This window comes from Sus scrofa, chromosome 8 (genome assembly GCF_000003025.6).
Source record: "Sus scrofa isolate TJ Tabasco breed Duroc chromosome 8, Sscrofa11.1, whole genome shotgun sequence".
NCBI classification, from domain to species: Eukaryota; Metazoa; Chordata; class Mammalia; order Artiodactyla; family Suidae; genus Sus; species Sus scrofa.
This window is the reverse complement of record NC_010450.4, coordinates 56,220,350-56,240,582: the sequence shown is the minus strand read 5'-3', so window position 1 is coordinate 56,240,582 and position 20,233 is coordinate 56,220,350. Positions and strand designations below refer to the sequence as shown.

Genomic DNA, 20,233 nt, shown 5'->3' with positions numbered 1-20,233 from the left:
AAGGATCCTGCGTTGCTGTGGCTGTGGTGTAGGCCAGCAGCTGTAGCTCCAATTCAACCCCTAGCCTGGGAACTTCCATATGCCACACATCCCCCCCGCCCAAAAAAAGCAGCATGTGTTCTTTGAAAAGAAAGAGTCTCAACTGAGAGGATGTGCACCGTGGAGATGGTGGTGCTCAGAGAGGCATAATCAGAGACAAAGCAACTGGCAGTCTGGGAAGAGCAGAGCTATGGCACTTTATATCCCAACATGGTGGGATGTTACTTCACTACTCAAAAGTTACTTTGCTTACGTATATGCAAGGTTGCTTACTAACTTTATTACAGCTATTTACACTCAGAATTGAATGGGAATGTGGGTACTACAACCTACTGCAATTTTATCCATTTAATATAATAACAAAATCAAGAAATCAAATAAATAGCAGCAGGAACAGGTGTCACGTGCCTCCTGAAATAAAGCACTGAGTGCAAAAGTAACCACCTGAATCTTTTTTTGGCTACCTCGTCCCCAGCATGTGGATGTTCCAAGGCCAGGTATCAAATTCACACCACAGCAGGGACAAGCCTGGATCCTAATCCACTTTGCAACCAAGGAACTCCATCTGAATCTAATCTAACAAACCCAAACTGAGGGGTAGTCTGAAAAGTAACTGGTCTGTATTTTTCAAAAATGTCAAGGTCAGGAAAAAAAGTGAGGACATGGGCAGCCATGGAGAGATGGCAGGTTTGGGGAGAAGAAAAAAAAAAGGAAGACTGAGGAACTGCCTAGATTATAGGAAAGAAAAACTATATATAGAGAGCCATGAAAACTAAATTCATTATGTGATCTTAGGAGTTCCCACTGTGGCATGGTGGGTTAAGGACCTGGTGTTGCTGCAGCTGTGGCAGGATTCACAGCTGCAGTTCAGATTTGATCCCTGGCCTGGGAACTTCCATATGCTTCAGGTGTGGACAAATATGAAAGAAGAAAAAAATAATAATACGTGATCTTATGCTGGATCCAGGGTCAGAAATGTCTTATTTTGCTATAAAAGACATTCATGGGACACTGGCAAAATTTGGGAAAGGTCTCTAGGTTAAATAAGATTAATACATTAGTTTCCTCATTTTAATGACTCATATTACAGTTGTGTAAAAGAACATTCTTAGGTAAGCAACTGGCTTTCAAACGTTTCAGGGAAAAAAAAAACGCTTTTCTGAAACGACAATGAAGAAAATAAAGCATCAGGTTAACATGTGGTGGGTGTGGGTGAGTAAGCAAGTGAATTCTTTGTGCAGCCTTTGCGCAGGTCCCAAATGCTTCAAAAGCTCAAGTTAAATATTTAAATAAATAAATAAAGGACAAAGCAGCCCTCATGTAGCACATTCACACACCTTATTCTCAAGAACAGAATAAGCGTGAAATCCACATGTAACTTACAATGTCTTCCAAAGCTTAATCAGATTGGTCTAAAAAGTTACCTAATAACAATCCAGCATGCCTCTTGCCACAAATCTGGGGTGATTTCATCATCATCCTCATCATATTGCATATCTGCAAAAAGCAAAAACAAAATCATTTTCACTTGCAATAAATACTAATCACATCTTCACATATGATGCGAAGTAGCAGAAAAACATTTATACTTTACTAAATAAAAAACGATTCCTTTATTCCACTTCTCTAAAGTTTCAGTGATTACGTGAATTACAATGAAATAATATTCACAGGACTGTGTGTAAGTATGTGCATGTTAGTGGTCAGGTATTCTCTCAATACATGAAGAGGCCTCATGAGAAAAGTTCAGTGCAAGTCATGTGAATCTGTAACTGTTCCATCTTCTCCAGAAAGCCCATGTAATAATCATTAATAGCTAACTCTAATGATAACTAGGGGCAAGCTCATAATCCTCTGATCAACAGGCTCCTCAGAGACTAGAGTCAGAGTTTAGGCTAAGAGGGAGAAGCCAGCAAAGAATTCCAAGAACTGGGCAATACCCTGAGGTGAAGCATCTATTAAAACAACATTTCAAACACAGACGAAGATAACAGGCTGGATCTTTCATTTCACATGATCTTTTTTTAACAGCCGCACCTGCAGCAAACAGAAGTTCCAGGGCCAAGCACAGCTGGTCATCTACACCACAGCTGCAGCAAGGCCGTATCCTTTAACCTACTGCACAGGCTGGGGATCTCTCCGCAGCAACCCGAGCCACTGCAGTCAGATTCTTTACCCACTGGGCCACAGCAGGAACTCCTCACATGCTTTTATAAAGTGATCCTCACACTCCTACCATCAAGAAATGGGGGGTCTATTCTTCCTCCCCTTGAATCTGAGTAGGTTTTTGACTCTTGTCACTGGGAGAATACGGCTGAAGCACTGTTCTGTGGCTTTACAAGCAGGGTCAGGAAAGGCAATGGAGTTCCACCTTGTCTGGAGCCCTGAGCTGCCATCAAGAACTTCTACTTGGGAGTTCCCGTCATGGTGCAGTGGTTAACGAATCCGACTAGGAACCATGAGGTTGCGGGTTCGATTCCTGGTCTTGCTCAGTGGGTTAAGGATCCAGCGTTGCCGTGAGCTGTGGTGTAGGCCGGTGGCTACGGCTCCGATGAGACCCCTAGCCTGGGAACCTCCATATGCCGCGGGAGTGGCTCACGAAAAGGCAAAAAAAAAAAAAAAGACAAGAACTTCTACTTGGAGTTCCCGTCATGGTGCAGTGGTTAACAAATCCAACTAGGAACCATGAGGTTGCATGTTCGATCCCTGGCCTAGCTCAGTGGGTTAAGGATCCAGCGTTGCCGTGAGCTGTGGTGTAGGTCACAGACGCGGCTTGGATCCCACGTTGCTGTGGCTCTGGCGTAGGCCAGCAGCAAAAGCTACGATTAGACCCCTAGCCTGGGAACCTCCATATGCCATGGGAGCAGCCCCAGAAAATGCAAAAAGACAAAAAAAAAAAAAACAAACAGAACTTCTACTTGTGAGGGAGTCCAAACCCCACAGAGAGGTCACATTCAACCGCTCTAGTCAGCAATCTGGTCCTTGAGTCCTTCCAAGGCTGGGGGCCAGACACATGAGTAAACTTACCAGGTCACCAGCCCCCAGCTGTCAACATGCAGTCTGTGTCTTCCCAATTCAACCACTGACATCAAGCAACAGACAAGCCACTCCTGCTCTGCTCTGTCCAAATTCCTGACCCATTTAATCCATGAACACAATAAATAATTTTTAAGCAGCCATATTTTGGGGTAGTTATGCAGCAGGAATTTACACAAGGCATTTGAAAAAAAATCAGTGTGCACTGGTCCTAATGTTAGTCTCATCTTCTTACATAAAAGAATAAGTGTTCATATTTTTTATGGCCAAGACCACTGTGTGTGGAAGTTTTTGGGCCAGGGATCAAACCCAAGCCACAGCTGTAACCAGAGCCACAGCAGTGACAATGTTGTATCCTTAATACACTAAGCCACAAGGGAACTCCAGGCATATTTTTGTTTTCTTATCCTGACATATGTATGTGTGTTTGTAAAACTTTAGATCTCTGATTCAAAATTTGATACATATTCAAAACAAATTATATATACATACTTCCTGAATGGTCTGGAATTACTGATTCCTATACATGGGATGGGAGGATAAAAAAGACAAAGGTATCCAACACGGCTTAGTGACTTCTGGGCTTGATGGCACACAAGATGCTATAACCACAGCCATCCACACAGGAGAAGCTAGTAAGGTTAGAAAAGGAGAAGTAATGCTGAAGGCAGTTTTAGCTAGACTTGTACATCATGTATCCCCTTTAAATATATGCAGTAGGCAACTGAAAATCAATACAAAATGCAAATTAAGAGTCTAAATTACTATGAGTCCAGAGAACGTGCCTGCGAGGCCCTGGTGTTCGTTGCCATCTCCGTCTCTTCAGATGCACCAACAGAATTTTCGACCCCCGACTCCTCCTTACCCTGGCCAGGGTGTAGGAGGCTGGGGGAGTGGGAGCAGCTTCCGAGGTACCCCGGGTGGAGGTGGACCGCGGCCGCCGTCCCCGCCGGACGGGTACGGGCCCAGGTCTAGGCCCTACGGGAGCGGCTACTCTCTGCGACACGGGGGGCAGCTTCCCTGGGGGCCGGTTCGGGTCGCCGTCCCCTGGAGGCTACCCTGGCAATTACTCCAGGTCCCCCCTCGGGGTCCCAGAAGCAATTCGGCTACTCCCCAGGGCCACAGCAGACCCATCCCCAGGTAACACTATCCAGCATTTGCCGAGCTCTTACTGTATGGCAGCCATGGTACTAAGAATCCCTTTACGTGGATTACTCTGGATCCTCTATGAGGGTTCTCCAAGGACATCTACGCCATTTGGATCAGGGCGTGGTAGAGAAAAGAGAATGTCTAATGAGTTGGAAAGGTATTTCAAGCCTTCAATGCTTGAAGACCCTTCGGCTGGCCTAGAACCAGTGTCTGTAGTGGATATAAGCCAACAATACAGCAGTACTCAAACATTCACAGGCAAAAAAGGAAAATACTTTTGTTAACATTTCTGAAATTCAGCTGGAAGCTTCATGTGTCAGGAACATCTTGGACAAAACTTTTGCTTGTAATTAAGTTGAACCCTAACTTGGTGACTTTGAGTAATTAGATGTGTCTTCTTTCATCATATCAAGTATTTTTGGTATTAAAGAAGACGTATGGTAGGATAATTTGCAATATTTAGCCCTCTGGAAGTGCCTACCACATTTTAGAAGATTGACAGTTTCCAAATACTTAACATTCTTGGTTATATAATGGACATTTGTCTTTTAATGTTTTTCCAATGTTTTAAAATAAAACATTTTGTCTTTTTAGCTAATTGCGCTTTTGGCATATGCTAAAGAATTATTAAAGTAATGCTTTGTAATCATGTGGTTAGAATTTGTAAGTATATATTTTGCATACTACTTTTGAAAATAAAATAGACCATCCTTTGTGCTGTAGACAGTTCTTTATTTGTTCATAAGGAACGGGGGTAAAGAAAGAATAAAGGAAATTTCTATCCATATTAAAAAAAATTAAAAATAAATAAACAAGTTACTATGAGTCCAGAACCATTAACCAGTGGTTGAGAGAATGTAGAGTTTACAAGAAGGCAGGCTGAAGGCAGGCTGTTAAGAAACACCCCTTTAGGGAGTTCCCGTTGTGGCTCAGTGGTTAACAATCCAACTAGGAACCATGAGGTTTTGGGTTCGATCCCTGGCCTTGCTCAATGGGTTGAGGATCCGGCATTGCCATGGTGTAGGTTTCAGACATGGATCAGATCCCGTGTTACTGTGGCTGTGGTGTAGGTCGGCAGCTACAGCTCCAATTCAAGCCCTAGCCTGGGAATCTCCATATGCCTTGGGAGCAGCCCAAGAATGGCAAAAAGAAAAAAAAAAAAAAAAAAAAAAAAAAAAAAAACAGCAAAAAAACCCCAAAACCCTTTAGAGTCATGTGAAGGAAAGGGAATCTGTGAGGGAGACATTTGGTCATTCGTCCACTCATCAGACACTCATTGACTATGACTGTTTCCTATGTCCCAGGCATTGGAGGCATCACCTTCAACAAGACAAAGCATGGCTGTGTCCCCAAAAACTGTCACTTACTAGGGAGGTAAAGACAACATAAAGTCAATTAAGAGGAAGAACAAAGTAATATGGGCAGTCCCAAACAGGACCTAAGGAGGTTAGGAGAGACCTCACGTGTGACTAAACAGGAGTAAACCAGGCAGAAGGAGAGAGTGGGTGTGGGACGGGAGGAGAAAGAAGTACTCCAAACAGAAAAGACGTGCACACAAAACTCCACAGTGAAAGACATTCAAGGAATAAAAGGCCAATGTAGCCAAAGCACAAAATCTGGCATTAGAGAGTAATAAAAGTGTTTAAGATGCTGGCTATGTACTGATATGAAAATCCTCTAGCATATATATCAAAATTTTATAAGTGCAGGGACTTTTTGTTGTGGCTCATCAGGTTAAGGACCTGACACTGTGTTGTCACTGCTGTGGCAGAGGTCTGATCCCTGGCATAGGAACTTCTGCATGTCACACGTGCAGTCAAAAAAAAGCGCAGAAAATTGTGAATGTTACTTTTTAATTGTAAAAAGGGAAGAAGAGAATCCCTTCTCTATTTGCCTGCAAATGCATAAAGCATCTAGAGACAAAAATCTAAACAAACCAGTTAGCTACTGTGAGGAAAGCTTACAAGGGACAGACACTGGACAAGAATAAGACCTTAATTAACATTTTTGAGAAATGAGAACATATTACCTACTCAAAAAATTAAGCTAATGGAGTCCCCTGGTGGCCCAGGGTATTAAGAATCCTATGTTGTCACTGAAGTGGCTCTAGTTACTGCTGTGGCACAGGTTAGATCCCTGGCCCAGGAACTTGCACATGCCTTGGGCTGGCCAGGAAAAAAAAAAAAATTTAGCTAAAAACACTTTTCTGAGGAGTTCCCATCATGGCTCAATGGGTTAAGAACCCAACAGAGCAGCTGTGAGTTCAATGCCTGGCCATCGAGGATCCAGCACTGCCAGAAGCTGTGGCATAGGTTGCAAATGCAGCTAGGATCTGGCATTGTTGTGCTGTAGGCCAGCAGCTGCAACTCAATTCAACCCCAGCCCAGGGAACTTCCATATGCCACAGCTTCGGTCCTAAAAAGAAAAAGGTATATATTTTTCGGAATTTTTTTTCTGAGATAGCAGTTAAGAAAAAAGAATACAATGATGCTAATAAATTTCTAAATGCAGAATAAAAATGAAACAGAAGCTTAAACGGTAGAGTTTAATTTTTTGCTTCAACTTTCTCTGAGGGAATAAGGAGAAATATGAGGAGTGTCAACGAGATTGGGAGCTAGAAGAAAATGAAGTTTGAAACAATAGCTGTGGAGAATGGAAGAGGAAGCATTAGAGGAGTTCCCACCGTAGCCTAACGAATTGGAGGCGTCTTGGGAGCACTGGAACACAGGTTGGATCCCCAGTCCAGCACAGTGAATTAAAGATCCAATGTTTCCACAGGCGTGGCTTAGTTCGTTAGCTGCAGCTTGGATCTGAGCCCTGGCCTGGGTACTCCAAATGCCGTGGGGCCGCCAAAAAAGAGAGAAAAAAATACATATATGTACATACACACATACATATAACGAAAAAGCGGTACACACTAAAGATGCTATATGTAAAAAGAAAATGAGTATATATTAGCCCTGTTGAGTAAAAAAGTCATCTCTCAAGATAATTTACTTAAGCGGAAAGCAGAGTGAAGGACGCCAAACAAGCCCAATCCCCCCTCCCACCCTGTATTCTCTGCACCGGCTGTATTTGCAGAGCCTAGCACATCGCCCAGCACAAGCTGACGTTCAAACATTCGACTATTCAATAAATCCACTATCTCTGACGTTAAGGGAAGTCGAGGAGCCCTTTGCTTCAGATGAACCCCAAACACCGGTACTGGTCGCAGAAGCCGCCTGCTATTTCAATACGGACGGATGGGGGTGTCACTTTTCCAGAAGCAGCCAGTGGAGACAACAAACGTTATAAATGCTGCGCTCCCCGCCGGTCCACCCTCCTAGTTCGTCCCCGGCCCGGGGATGGAGGGGAAAACGCCTGGGGACCCCGCGCGGCGGGCGGGGAAGAAGGCCTCAAACCCTCGACTCGCCCGGCTCCCACGTTTCCCCCCTCCGACGGTTCGCCGCGCAGTGTTCTAAAGGGTCACCTACCCTCGTCCGCGTCATACATGTTGGCACACGACCCCGGAGCTCCCAATCCTCGAAGTGAAACGCAGGACACCGCCAGCAGCCACCGCCAGCAGGCTCCCCCCGGCCGCAGCGCCAGGCAAAGTGATTTCCGTTTCCGGCGCTCCCAGAATATCCTGCGGCTCCCGCGAAACCCCGCCCACAAAGAAGCCGCCGTAAGGTTTGCGCCTGCGCGAAAGTAGGCTAAGGCCTGCGAAAGGTTAGTGCTACACATGCGCAGTTTGGGGGTTGACTCTTCTGTGGCTGCCCCGCGGGGCCGCGTCACAGCTACCGAATGAAGTCTTGTTTTGCAATGTTGTTGCACAAATAGTAGCCCCTGGAGACAATAAGATTTGTTAATAAAAGGATGTAGTTGTGCTTTATTTTTTCAGTTGCAAAAACTTTAAAAAAAGTTTTGAAAAATGACTACTCTGTACATCAACTATACCTCAGCTTTGTTAAAGTTTAAAAAGTGCGATTTCTGGAGTTCCCGTCGTGGCTCAGTGGTTAACGAATCTGACTAGGAACCATGAGGTTGCAGGTTCGATCCCTGGCCTCGCTCATTGGGTTAAGGATCCAGCATTGTCGTGAGCTGTGGTGTAGGTCCCAGACGCGGCTCGGATCTGGCGTTGCTGTGGCCCTGGCGTAGGCCGGCAGCTACAGCTCCGATTCAACCCCTAGCCTGGGAACCTAATGGTAAAAAGACCAAAAAAAAAAAAAAAAAAAAGTGCGATTTCTGAGCTGCAGGCAGCAGCCGAAGCCCGACCAAAGCCTCACTCGCTGGCTGACCTAGCCAACCCCGCCGAGCCCGGACCTCCCGTGCCTTTAGCTCCGCCTTAGGTGGGTTCTCGGGCCTCAGCGGCTTCATCGCGAGATCTCACGAGATGCGATCGGGAGGAGGAGCCGAAGGGCGACGCTGACCAATGACAGCTCTCTGGTCGTCCCAGGCTTTTTCCGGTTTACCAAGCAGCTGGGGCCGCAGTGCGCGTGCAAACCCGTGGCCTGCGCTTGGCCCGCGCCCACGTGCCCATGCCGCCCGCGCGCCTCGCTCCTAGGCTGCTGTGCGGCCTCCTGCGAGGTGGCTCTCCCACGGCCAGGCGCCTTGGTCTCCGGGACGCGCTCCTGGCAAACCGGTGGCCCGCCCCTGGCCCGCGCCCGCGTTTCCATGCTGCCCACGCGCCTCGCTCCTAGGCTGCTGTGCGGCTTCCTGCAGGGAGCCTCTCCCACGGCCGCGCGCCTTGGTCTCCAGGACGCGCTCCTGGAGAGGAGATGTGCGGCCAGCCTTTCATCCCAGCGCCCGTGGGCCCTGGGCCGGGGGCGTTCTCGGTACCGGACTGCGACTGGGGGCAGCGAAGGAAGGGCCGACCTAGAGGAGAGTTTTCTGTTCCCCGAGTACATCCCGGAGCCGGAGCCCGCACCGACCCTCCAAGACCAGCTACGAGAGGTGCAGCAGCGGCAAGAAGAGAACGAACGACAGATGCAGCAGCGGCGGGAGGAGCGGCGCCAGCAGAAGCTCCGGGCCGCTCGGCGGGTGCAGCGGGCGCAGCCGGTCGTGGGGCACCCGGACCCGACGGTGGCACCCAGCGGCCTGAACTGTTCGGGATGCGGGGCGGAGCTGCACTGCCAGGACCCCGGCGTGCCCGGCTACCTGCCCAGCGAGAAGTTCCTCCGCGCGGCGGCGCAGGCGGACGGCGGGCTGGCGAGGACGGTGTGCCAGCGCTGCTGGTTGCTGGTGCACCACCGGCGCGCCCTACGCCTGCAGGTGAGTCCCGAGAAGTACCTGGAGCTCGTGAGCGCCGCGCTGCGGCGGCCCGAGCCCGCCCTGGTGTTATACATGGTGGACCTGCTGGATCTGCCCGACGCCCTGCTGCGCCACCTGCCCGCGCTCGTGGGCCCCAAGCAGCTGATCGTGCTGGGGAACAAGGTGGACCTGCTGCCCCAGGACGCCCCCGGATACCGGCAGCGCATCCGGGAGCGACTGTGGGACGACTGTGCCCGCGTCGGGCTCCTGCCGCCCCCTGGCTCCCGGAGGTCCCAACACCCCGGCCGGAAGCAGCCGCGGGACCAGGCGGAGAAGGCGAACCACTCGGCCAAGTCCCGCGCGGTGCTTAGGGACGTGCGGCTCATCAGCGCCAAGACTGGCTACGGAGTCGAAGAGTTGATCTCCGCGCTCCAGCGCTCCTGGCGCTACCGCGGCGACGTCTACCTGGTTGGCGCCACCAACGCTGGCAAGTCCACCCTCTTCAACACGCTCCTGGAGTCCGATTACTGCATCGCCAAGGGCGCTGAGGCTATCGACAGGGCCACCATCTCCGCTTGGCCTGGTGAGACTTAGGGCGCCGCCCACCCCCTTGGTTTTCCGAAAAGCGAGAGGTCTGATGGTGGTTAAGCACTTAGCACTCCTTCCTTCATGTCCACCAGAGGCTGGAGCCTCCCCTTTAAACCTCCCCTACCTACTTGGGTCCTATTTCTCTTCCCTGTCAGCTTAGCGCTTGGAAATTCGGTATATGTTGCACTAACTTTCCAACAAACATAGGGGAGTACGTCTGTGGTCTGGTCTCTCTGTAGACCAACCCGAAGACAACGCCCCGTGTACTCCCGGAGGTTTCCCTCGTAGCTTTAGTTCTTTGTATGTTGCTCTGTTTAATCCTTTTACTTTCTAAACCTCCCTCCTCTGCTCCGGTCTTGCTTGAGTTTATTCAGGAGATCTGTACACTGTGCACATTTAATATCTGAATAATTCACTAATGCAACGTGATGTGTGGCTTTGTTGAGGAAAATGTCAACTGTGTGATTTGGGGGAGATGTCTGTAGTCCTTGCAAAATGGATCCTTGTGTGACCCTGTTTGTATCTAGCAGTTGGCAAAATGAACTACTTGTTACTTTGAAACTAGGATTTAACTTTGCTTGATAAGCTGTACTTCTCTATCCTGTACGCTGGTTGATTGATACACAGAAGTACTTTTACACTAGTTAGTAGAATGTAGAAGATGGAAAAAGATTAGGCCTGTAGATGTGGGATTCAAATCCTGGCTGATCCTGTTAGCCAATCTCTGAGCCTGCTTTCTCATATGTAAAGTAAAGATAATTTTGGAGAGGGTTGTCATGAAAATGAATAGAAGTAATCACAGTACACAAGGTGGGGTACACCCTCATAAATTGTTTCTTCTGTTTTCTTGTATGATGTTTATAACAACATATTTATTCTTTGCTGTTTCAGGTACTACATTAAACCTTCTAAAGTTTCCTATTTGCAACCCAACTCCTTACAGAATGTTTCAAAGGCAAAAAAGGCTTAAAAGAGATGCAGTTGAAGCAGAAGAAGATCTTAGTCAGCAAGAACAAAATCAACTTAATCTCTTAAAAAAGCATGGTTATGTAGTAGGTAAGCATATTCTATAGGGAAACTCTTGTTGGGTCCATATTAAATTTTTTTGTTGAACAGCCTGAACTACTGCTCTCTGTGACTGGCCACGTTTGTGGGGAGAGACCACTTGCTCATTTCAGAATGCAGAGGCCCTTTAGAGGCAAGGCTACTCTTTGGAAAATCAAGATAGTACGTGCTTGGAGAAATCCAGTAAAGACCTGGCCATTGTTAGTAGTAGAGGCATTTCCCCTCAAATCTGGCCCCACCTTGCAGACTGGTACAGGCTGTTGAGCTGTGGCGGCTTTAACTGCATTATCACCTTCTCCTTGGTATCTTTTTTCAGCTTTTCTCTCCTAACATCAGTTTGGTTTCCTGCACTCTTCCCCTCCACAACTCCCTCCCCCCCAGTGTGCACAGCCAGCCACACACACTTGATCATTACAAGACTCTGACTCCCACTGACTTTAGAAATAAAGCAGAACTATCGTTGTAACCCCACTTCCATATATGAAGTTCCTCTTATGACTTGTTCCAGGCAAACATAAGAATTGTCTCAAGTCCAAAGCTGTAAAGGAGTAACTCCTGACTTCAGTATACTTGTTCTAGGGAGAGTTGGAAGGACCTTCTCATGCTCAGAACAGAAGGAGGAAGCTGCCTTTGAGTTCGATGCCAATTCTCTTGCCTTTGACATGGGCGATGATCCTGTTATGGTTGCTGATAAACCCACCAGACGCATAGAACTGACCCCACAAGATGTGAAAGATGCCCGCTGGTTTTATGACACCCCCGGAATTACCAAAGACAACTGTGTATGTATTTAATGTCTTCTAGAAACACGGACTTTCAGTTATGAGGGCGCTGGCTTAACTGGCCGAAAAAGAGGTCTTCCTTAGACGTGGTTCTGACTCATTGAAGACTGCTGCTCCCTAGAAGGCTTGATGGAGAGAACACACTTTCTTTTTTCTTTTTTTTCTTTTTCGTTTTTTTTTGGTTCTTTAGGTCTGCACCTGCAGCCCCCTGAAGTTCCCAGGCTAGGGATCAAATTGGTGGTACAGCTACCAGCCTACACCACAGCCACAGCAACACCAGATCCAAGCCTCATCTGCAACCTTACCACAGCTCACAGCAATGCTAGGTCCTTCACCCGTTAAGCAAAGCCAGGCATTGAACCTGCGTCTTCACTGATACTAGTCGGATTCGTTAACACTGAGCCATGACAGGAACTCCCTTCAAAGAACACATGCTTCTGACATTCTCCCGATTGTATTTGCAGGAAAACAAACCTCTGCTTAATATTATTTTGTTACAAATGTATAGAATTTTTGAGATGTAATTGAGAGAACACACTTTCTATCTTGGAATTGATCCTCAGTACTTTCCAGATTTGACAGAATTTGGAGACTACTGCCGTTCATACCCCTGTAGTTATTTTGCCATTACTCAGGATTAAGTTCTGAAACAAGAGTATAGCCAGCTGTACACTGATTCATTTAACCAGAAAAAAATAAATTTTTATGAAGCAAATTCTGAAATACATACTTCGAAGCCTGTAATTAAATTTTAATTGTAACGTTATCTTACAAGTAAATCACAACATATCATATGTTCATTGAAAGTAATTCTCTAAAAAATCTGTTCTTTGCTTTACAGATTTTAAATCTTCTAACAGAAAAAGAAGTAAATATTGTTTTGCCAACACAGGCCATTGTTCCAAGAACTTTTGTGCTTCAACCAGGAATGGTTCTATTTTTGGGTGCTATAGGCCGCATAGATTTTCTGCAGGTAAGGAAATTCTGTATTACTGAAAAATGATTTATTATTGGCATTACTTTAAGGAAGCGGATCTGTGGTAAAAGCTGGGAACTTGGTCACAACTACGTGGGGACTGATCTACCATTCTTGTGTGTGTGTTTGTGTGTGTGTGTGTTTGAAAATGTCCATAATAAAAACTTGGGATAATGTCACAAAAAACAGAGAACATAGTGGCCCTGTGCTACTGTTTTATGGGGAAATTTTTTTCTTTAAATCATACCTTGTAATGTACTGGTTTAGCAAGTTTTTCGTTCTGCAAAATAAATTCCATCTTTCTCTCTCAAGGGAAACCAATCAGCTTGGTTTACAGTTGTGGCTTCCAACTTCCTTCCCGTGCACATCACTTCCTTGGACAAGGCAGATACTGTGTATAAGAAGCACGCGGGTCACACCTTACTCAAGGTGAGGGGACAGGCTTTCATGGTTGCACAGTCAGCTTAACACACCCTGCAACAGTCCCACAGCCCTGAAAGCTTTGGTAGGACAGACCCATCCTTGTCACACACAGTCAGCTGGCTCTCCCCTGACCTGTTCTCCTTGAGCATTGTGGCTTTAAAGGGAGGTGGGCTCTTATTTTTGGCCATGCTCTCAGCATTCAAAAGTTCCCGGGCCAGGGATGTGACACACGCCACAGCCGTGAGAACCCCAGCTCCTTAACCCAGCAAGCCACTAGGGAACATTGGGCTCTCAGAAAAGAAAGAGTTGGGATCCTAGAGTAGTGACAGAGCTGGGTTTTCTCTAGGTGACACTGCCCAGTACAGTAGCCACATGTGGCTATTTAAATAAGTTAATTAAAAGTAAATTCACTCTAAAATTGAGTTCTTCACTAGCACTGGCCACTTTTCAACTGCCTGGCGGTCACATGACTACAGGAAGTTGAACTGGATAGTGTGAGTGAGGGGAAGTTACATATTCTCCCTGGCCTCTAGCAGGTAGAGACCAGAGATGAAGCTAAGTGTCCCGCAGCGCCCAGGGCATTCCCTCACAACAAAGAATCTTCTGGTCCAAAAGGTCAGTGGCGCCGAAGTTGAGAAGCCCTTTTCTGGGTGGAGAAGCTCCAGGTTCTTAATCCCAGCATCCCTGGCACTTACACGTGGTCCCCCTCCTCACTCCTGCTCTGCTTTCCAGGAGTGTGGGGAAAATCTTACCTTGTAATTTATTTAGATGCTATTCCACCTGGTGATCTCCTCGGGTGTGGGGACCACACTGCAACATCCGTATTTGTGTCCTCAATGCTCAACACGGAGACATCTGTTAATAAAAACATAGGTTATGAGCCAGTTCCTGCCTAGTCGTGGAAACGCCTGTGAACAGAGAAGCTGAGTCTTACTGTTTTATACATGTACTCTTGAGCTGTAACGAGGCAGGGGTTAATCTCTGTCTAGCCAGGCCTGCTCGAATGAGGTGTTTAGAAGGATGTTACCTTAACTGCCTGTGTTATGGTGTGTAAGGCTTGAGGGAGGGCTGTACACAACAGTGTAAGTTAATGAAACAAGAGGCTGGTGTCTGGACGGTACCACCAGACAGATACCCACGTGAGGCCCTTGACCCTAGAATCTGTAAGCTTTGCCCCTTCAGAGAGCTCCTGGGCTTGTCATGTGACAGAGACGTGACTTGGAGTTTTTCAACAGTTGACTCTTTAAAAGGAATTTTTCTTGATCCTCTCTACGGAACTACCTGTCAGTGCCTTACTTAGCATTGGAGTTGTCAGGGGTTTACTGGGAGCTTCCAAATATCTGCATTTCCTCCCCATGGAAGGTTCCAGTGGGTGGAAAAGAAAGAATGGCAGGCTTTCCTCCTCTTGTTGCTGAGGACATCACCCTGGACGAGGGATTGGGCGAATCGGAAGCTGTGGCTGACATCAAGTTCTCCTCGGCAGGTAACTGACTCCACCACTACTTCCCAGGTAAAGGGAAGTGGCCTCATGGCTTTTAGTATTTTTGCTACAGCTGTGCCTTCACTGACATAAGCTGAGTATTTTAGGGAATATATACTTGGTTATTCATAAGCTAAAACCTACCCTGATAATAAATGTGTACCTTCACTCAAATGCACTGTATGCCCTTTTAAGAACAGAGTGAAAGACCCCAGTAGCCCCCCTTGAGTCTCCACTGGAGCTGTGGCTGCTGTTTATAAAAAACGCTTGCTGTTTATAATAAATGCTTGCTAACACCTTGTGTTCTGTCCTGTGCCTGCATAGGTTGGGTTGCAGTAACGCCACAGTTTAAGGACAGACTGCACCTCCGAGGCCATATGCCTCAAGGAACTTTTCTCACAGTCCGGCCCCCACTCTTGCCCCACATAGTTAACATCAAAGGACCGCGAATCCAGAGAAGTGTTGCCTATCAAACCAAGAAGCCTCCTCCCCTTGTGTACAATGTGCAGAAAAAGAAAAAGAGGTAAATGTCCGGACTGATCTGTTCACACTGAAGAGTAACTCTACACAACCTACAGTGTACACTGCATTGTAGTAAATGTCACTAGATGAAGCCCCTCCCACTCCCACCCTTTCAGACAACCAAGGACTGAGCCTCTTCTTAATACGTTGAATTTGCAAGCTCAAGTGATTTTTGGTTGGGTGTGTATCTGACCGAGATACACCTAAAAATGAGCGCTGCTCAAGTCTTCCCACTACATTTTTTTTGAGACCAGGTGGCATTTCTTGAGGGAGCAGCTTAGCCGTTGGCATGTGAACAAATGGCAGAATATCAGTTTCTCCCGAAGACATTGGCTTAAAGGAGACGGAAATGAGAAGGTGGCTCTGCTCCGTGTAGTCATAGTCATCCAAGGACCCACCTGGGGAACGCACCCCAGCTTCCTTCTCTAGATTGAAGGATGCTCGAGTTGTCATCCTTTCCCAGCATCAGGGAGAACGTCCCCACGGAGGAGGAGGAAGAGCTGGAAGCAGTACACATCACAGCATCTGTAGGTCAGCAGTGACATGGCCACACCCCACAGGGAAGCTGGGGGTCCAGAGGGCAATGGGGACTGTGGGGTTTTATTACTTAAGGGCAGAATGGACACTGGGAAACAAGTAGTTCTCCTTACATAACCCTAAAGTGCCTGAAAACTCGCAGAGAATGGCTCACAGGATATCTCAGTCAGGTCTGCAAGGATCAGAGCACTTCAAGTGTTTTATCAGCAACTGCCATGAATGCTGTGTGAGCCTCCATCAGTTTGCAGTCTTAACGTCATGTGTGTCCTGACCAGAGTGAGCACTCGAGCCATGGACAGTGAAACTTCTGGGGAGTCACGTCCTGGGTCCCAGGGTTGAGCTGAAGGCTCGTGGAGAAAGTCGACCTGAAACACATCTAGGAGCCTCCATGGACTCTGGTTCAGCATGACACTCTAGCCCCTTCTCACTAGTGGGTCGTCGTCATCGTCGTGGGATAAATGGTTAGTATTTTAAGAGGCAACCTGTAAAGCTTTGTAGGTCTCAGCTGCGTTGTTTCAGAGTGGACGTCTGGTTGGCATCTTCGAGAAGTAGTTCTTTACCTGCCTCCCTAATGCCTTGATACTAAAAGCCAGTAGCAACTCCCCTGCCCCATCCTTTCCTGTGACAACTGCAAAGTGCCAGTGACAATTCCACACCCACCCTTGAGAGAGTGGGAGCTCCCCAAGCTGAGAAAATGATTTGTAGTAGGATTTTTTTTTTCCTTTCTTCTGGAGCGAATGAAATACCGTTAATTTTACAACTTAAAATCGTGACCATTGTATTTCTATCTGTTGTTCCTAGTTTGAAGGTTAGGCCTGAATCTTTACATGACATGAAGGAAATAGGGTAAACCTAGCCTTGGTGGAGAACTACAGAACCCCAAAGCTGGTGCTGTTTTTACCCTGATAACTTACAATGTAGGAAGCGAGATGTTCCTCCCTCATTTTGTCTCTAGGCTCTTAGACCTCAACTAGCAAAGATGCAGTGTTTAAGCTTTCACCAATTTATATTTTCAGGTTTCTCTAAGCTCCAAACTCAATGGTTATGTTTTGACTGAGGTTGTTCTAAAAATGTTCTAAGGGGAGTTCCCATCATGGCACAGCGGAAATGAATCCAACTAGGGACCATGAGGTTGTGGGTTCAATCCTTGGCCTCACTCAGTGGATTAAGTATCTGGCATTGCTGTGAGCTGTGGTGTAGGCCTCGGACGCAGCTTGGATTGGGCATTGTTGTCGCTCTGGCATGGGCCTGCACCTGCAGCTCTGGTTGGACCCCTGACCTGGGAACCTTCATATACTGTGGGTTTGGCCCTAAAAAGACAAAAGACACTAAAAAATTAAAAAATATATATATGTTCCAAGGTACCTTGCTAGGCTAGTCGCAGACAGTGCAGTTTACTAAGTTGAAGTTTCCCTGTTGTATTAGTTAATCTGTTTGGGTCTTTGTTTTCACATCTCTGAAATGAGGGACTGACACTAGATACTCCTCAGTCCTAACTTTTTATGATTCTCAGCAAAAACAAGCAGGAGAGCCGGGAAAGTGTGGTGACCATACCTCAGACCAAAAAGGCCCCCGAACCCCTGGCCTGGGAAACTCCATATGCCACAGGTGCAGCCCTGAGAAACTACAACAAAAAGGCCCCCCGAGCATCAACAGCAGAGAACTTCTGCTGGGATCTGCTGTTAACTTACACCACATCCTGCAAGCCTAATGCAACCCAGCATCCCTGCTGGTGCATCCAGAGGTCCACGGGGGATTTTCTAGAAGAAAGCTCTCTTACTGTGTTGGTTTCTGAGCTAAGTCAGCTTATTAATACTAATCCATTGACCCAAGTATGAAGACTGCCCTTTCGTCACCATCATTTACACGGTGGCAGCATGCAGGAGTTAGCACAGAGAAATTATGGCACAGCTGGCACAACGCCCTCACCCCCACTAAACAAGTTGTTTAAGACCAAAGAAATACTTCCACTAGGTTTATTACTCAGAGGGTAGACTCTGAGAGGAAAAAGGAAGCTTCTGGAAAATAGGAGCCTGAGGTGCTAAGCCATGGATGATTTAAGTATGCTGTAGACATGCTCAGGAATGTTCAGATCATGAAAGTCCTGTACTAAATAAGGAAATATAGATGCTCTCTGCCGTGAAGGGGATATGTGAGGCATCATTCCTCTATGATGCTCAACTGTTAATCTCCAGCTATCGCAGCCCCTTCAGGGTGTCCGTGTGGCAGACGACACGACAGAGACAGCAGGAGCAGGCCTGTTGGAGTCATGTGAATCTGAAGTCTGGTGTCTACTGTGTAAGCATTACTCTTGCAGGTCAAGGGTAGACATCCCCCCTAAGGAGAGCAGCCAAGAGAAAAGGGAACACTGAGAAAGAATGAAATGATGTTCTTGCTCCACCAGACAGAGCCCTGGGGGAGGCAAGGCGGGGCAGGGGACCAGAAGCTGGCCGAGCACTGGGTGCCTTCCCACTGAGACACCAGCAGCTCTGCTGGGCCTGGCACAGCAGGGCCTCCAGGTTTGTCATCTGCAGGAAACCAGCCTTGAGCTCCATTTTGCAGGAAGTACCAGATCAAGAAACGCAGGCACAGGTGAACGCATCAACTCCTTGCCTGGCATGGGAAATATCTTAAAGCAGATGAGACGCAGGGGAGCTCCGCAGTGAGGCCCTAATGACTGGTTAGCTTGCTGTTCATGGTGATGGGACATACAGAGCAGGTTACACTGCGCAATCCAAACAAGTTGTAATCCATGACCTGGTGAAATACAAGCATATCCCCTACCCCATGTAATAGGTTTTCCTGGGGACCAGAAGTTTGTTAATGGATCCTGCCACTAAATCAAGGGATGTTCAGCCTGAGAAAAGTTAAAACTTATTTTGTTTTGTATTAAAATGTCTTTCTGCAGCCGTTTTTTCATCAGAGGCCAAATTTTAAAAATTTAAAGTGAATAAGGTTTTATTTAAAAGTGATTGTTGTGAGCTAACGATTTCTGTCTCCCCCTTTTTGTTTGTCTCAGCAACTTTGAAGGAGACGCTGCTGTTCTAAGCAGGGAGGAAAGATACCATGGACTTTAAAAAATAAAGCTGCTTTTAATGTCACATAGAAGTCAAAATGTCCTATCATGTCACATATTTTACTTCTTTTAAAGTGCCATGGGGAGTTCCTGTCGTGGCTCAGCGGTTAACAAACCCGACTAGCATCTGTGAGGACACTGGTTCGATCCCTGGCCTCGCTCAGTGTTAGGGATCCTGTGTTGCTGTGGTGTGAGCTGGCAGCTGTAGCTCCAATTTGATCCCTAGCCTGGGAACTTCCATATGGTGAGGGTGAGGCCCTAAAAAGACAAAAAATAAATAAAGTGCCATGAATACAAACAGGGTGACATGCTGAACACAACATGGCTGCAGAGCTAAATAAACGAACTGGTATAAACTGGCTTTAAAAAAAACAAAAAACATAATCAGGATACGAAACAGTTCCACCAACACCCAAGTTTTTAACCACCACATAGTACTCCTTTTATATACTAGAACCCATCACAGGTCTAGAGGCCAGAATTGATCAACATTATTAAAGAAAACATGTTACCTCAGAAAAGCAAAGCCACCCACTTTGAAGGCCTTCAATGCGAAACACACCGTTTCCTTGGAAGCCCTGTGCTCCTGTCACCGAGTTCCTCTGAGTCCTTGCATCCACGAGGCCAGCCTGGGCACACTGCTCAGAGCCAGGGCGTGTGTGGATCTGAAAGGGGCTGCACCCTTGCCGTCCTGTCAACTGTTCTGTCCACGCCTGAACACGTGTGCCCGCCTGGTGGCTTTAAACCGAAAGTGCTCTCAGGGCTGGCTGGGAAGCTTTGCACGCTGCTCGGGAGCTTTGCCAAGTACCACGGACAGATCACATCGCGAGCAGAGATCCTGCCCCACAATTCTGATTAAGAAAAAAGGAAATTAAATGCACAGGAGATTTGGAATGCAAACACCCAAAGAGTTATCCTGCTAAACTACCCTAAAAAAGAAGCTGTGGTTTTACATTCTGGTCCTTGTAGTAACACAGGGGAACTGAGGTCCCTACTTATTCATAAAACCAGTAGCTCTAGAACTCAAATTTGGCCCTGAACTTGCTCAATGGCCCTGCCTTTCCTAATGTGCAGCACTCATCCTGTTTCCTGTGCCTTTTCACACTTACTTTTACTAAAAAGGATCCTGATTGCCCAATTAAAGACTTCTTACTAATTTCTGGTTCTCCTTAGCTTGAACATCTGGCCTAAAAATACTTTTTTCCTGTCTAACTTTAAAATTTGGTTAAATATTCAAAAGGAAGGAAAATTTTTGAAATGCGGATTACTTTCCCTTGAAATACTATATAAAAGATGTATTTCATTTAAGTACTGGCTATAAAGCAACTGTC

General features: G+C 46.8%; 2 protein-coding genes and 1 pseudogene across 5 annotated transcripts in view; 2 read left to right on the top strand and 1 right to left on the bottom strand.

The window, feature by feature from the left end:
- POLR2B (RNA polymerase II subunit B) overlaps positions 1-7,853 on the bottom strand; it is a 50,638-nt gene extending 42,785 nt beyond the window's left edge. The window contains exons 1-2 of the mRNA XM_003129037.5: positions 7,698-7,853; positions 1,464-1,536 (exon numbers count right to left, since the gene is read on the bottom strand). Of these exons, the coding sequence (XP_003129085.4) occupies positions 1,464-1,536; positions 7,698-7,716 (92 nt within the window). The 5' untranslated portion in view covers positions 7,717-7,853. The remainder of the gene's footprint in view (positions 1-1,463; positions 1,537-7,697) is intronic.
- Positions 3,671-4,946, top strand: LOC100620901 (annotated as a pseudogene).
- On the top strand, positions 8,401-18,941 carry LOC100621115 (nitric oxide-associated protein 1-like). Of its 4 annotated transcripts, XR_304891.3 has the most exons (8): positions 8,402-10,036; positions 10,933-11,097; positions 11,686-11,888; positions 12,730-12,861; positions 13,177-13,293; positions 14,650-14,770; positions 15,092-16,287; positions 18,846-18,941. XR_304891.3 is itself a non-coding variant. In XM_005666716.3 (7 exons), the coding sequence occupies exons 1-7, from the start codon at positions 8,878-8,880 to the stop codon at positions 15,292-15,294; spliced, it is 2,100 nt and encodes a 699-aa protein (XP_005666773.1). In that variant the 5' UTR covers positions 8,402-8,877; the 3' UTR covers positions 15,295-18,941. The 4 variants fall into 4 exon arrangements, 2 of the variants coding, with proteins under 2 accessions (XP_013834193.1, XP_005666773.1); XR_002346682.1 differs by lacking the exon at positions 14,650-14,770 and having other exon boundaries at positions 8,401-10,036; XM_005666716.3 differs by having other exon boundaries at positions 15,092-18,941.

Excerpts from the sequence above, each read along its gene's own strand:
- LOC100621115 (XM_005666716.3), top strand. The coding sequence starts at position 8,878 with ATGCTGCCCACGCGCCTCGCTCCTAGGCTGCTGTGCGGCTTCCTGCAG. Across the intron at positions 10,037-10,932 it reads CACCATCTCCGCTTGGCCTG|GTACTACATTAAACCTTCTA; the intron begins GTGAGACTTAGG and ends TTGCTGTTTCAG. Across the intron at positions 13,294-14,649 it reads CGGGTCACACCTTACTCAAG|GTTCCAGTGGGTGGAAAAGA; the intron begins GTGAGGGGACAG and ends TCCCCATGGAAG.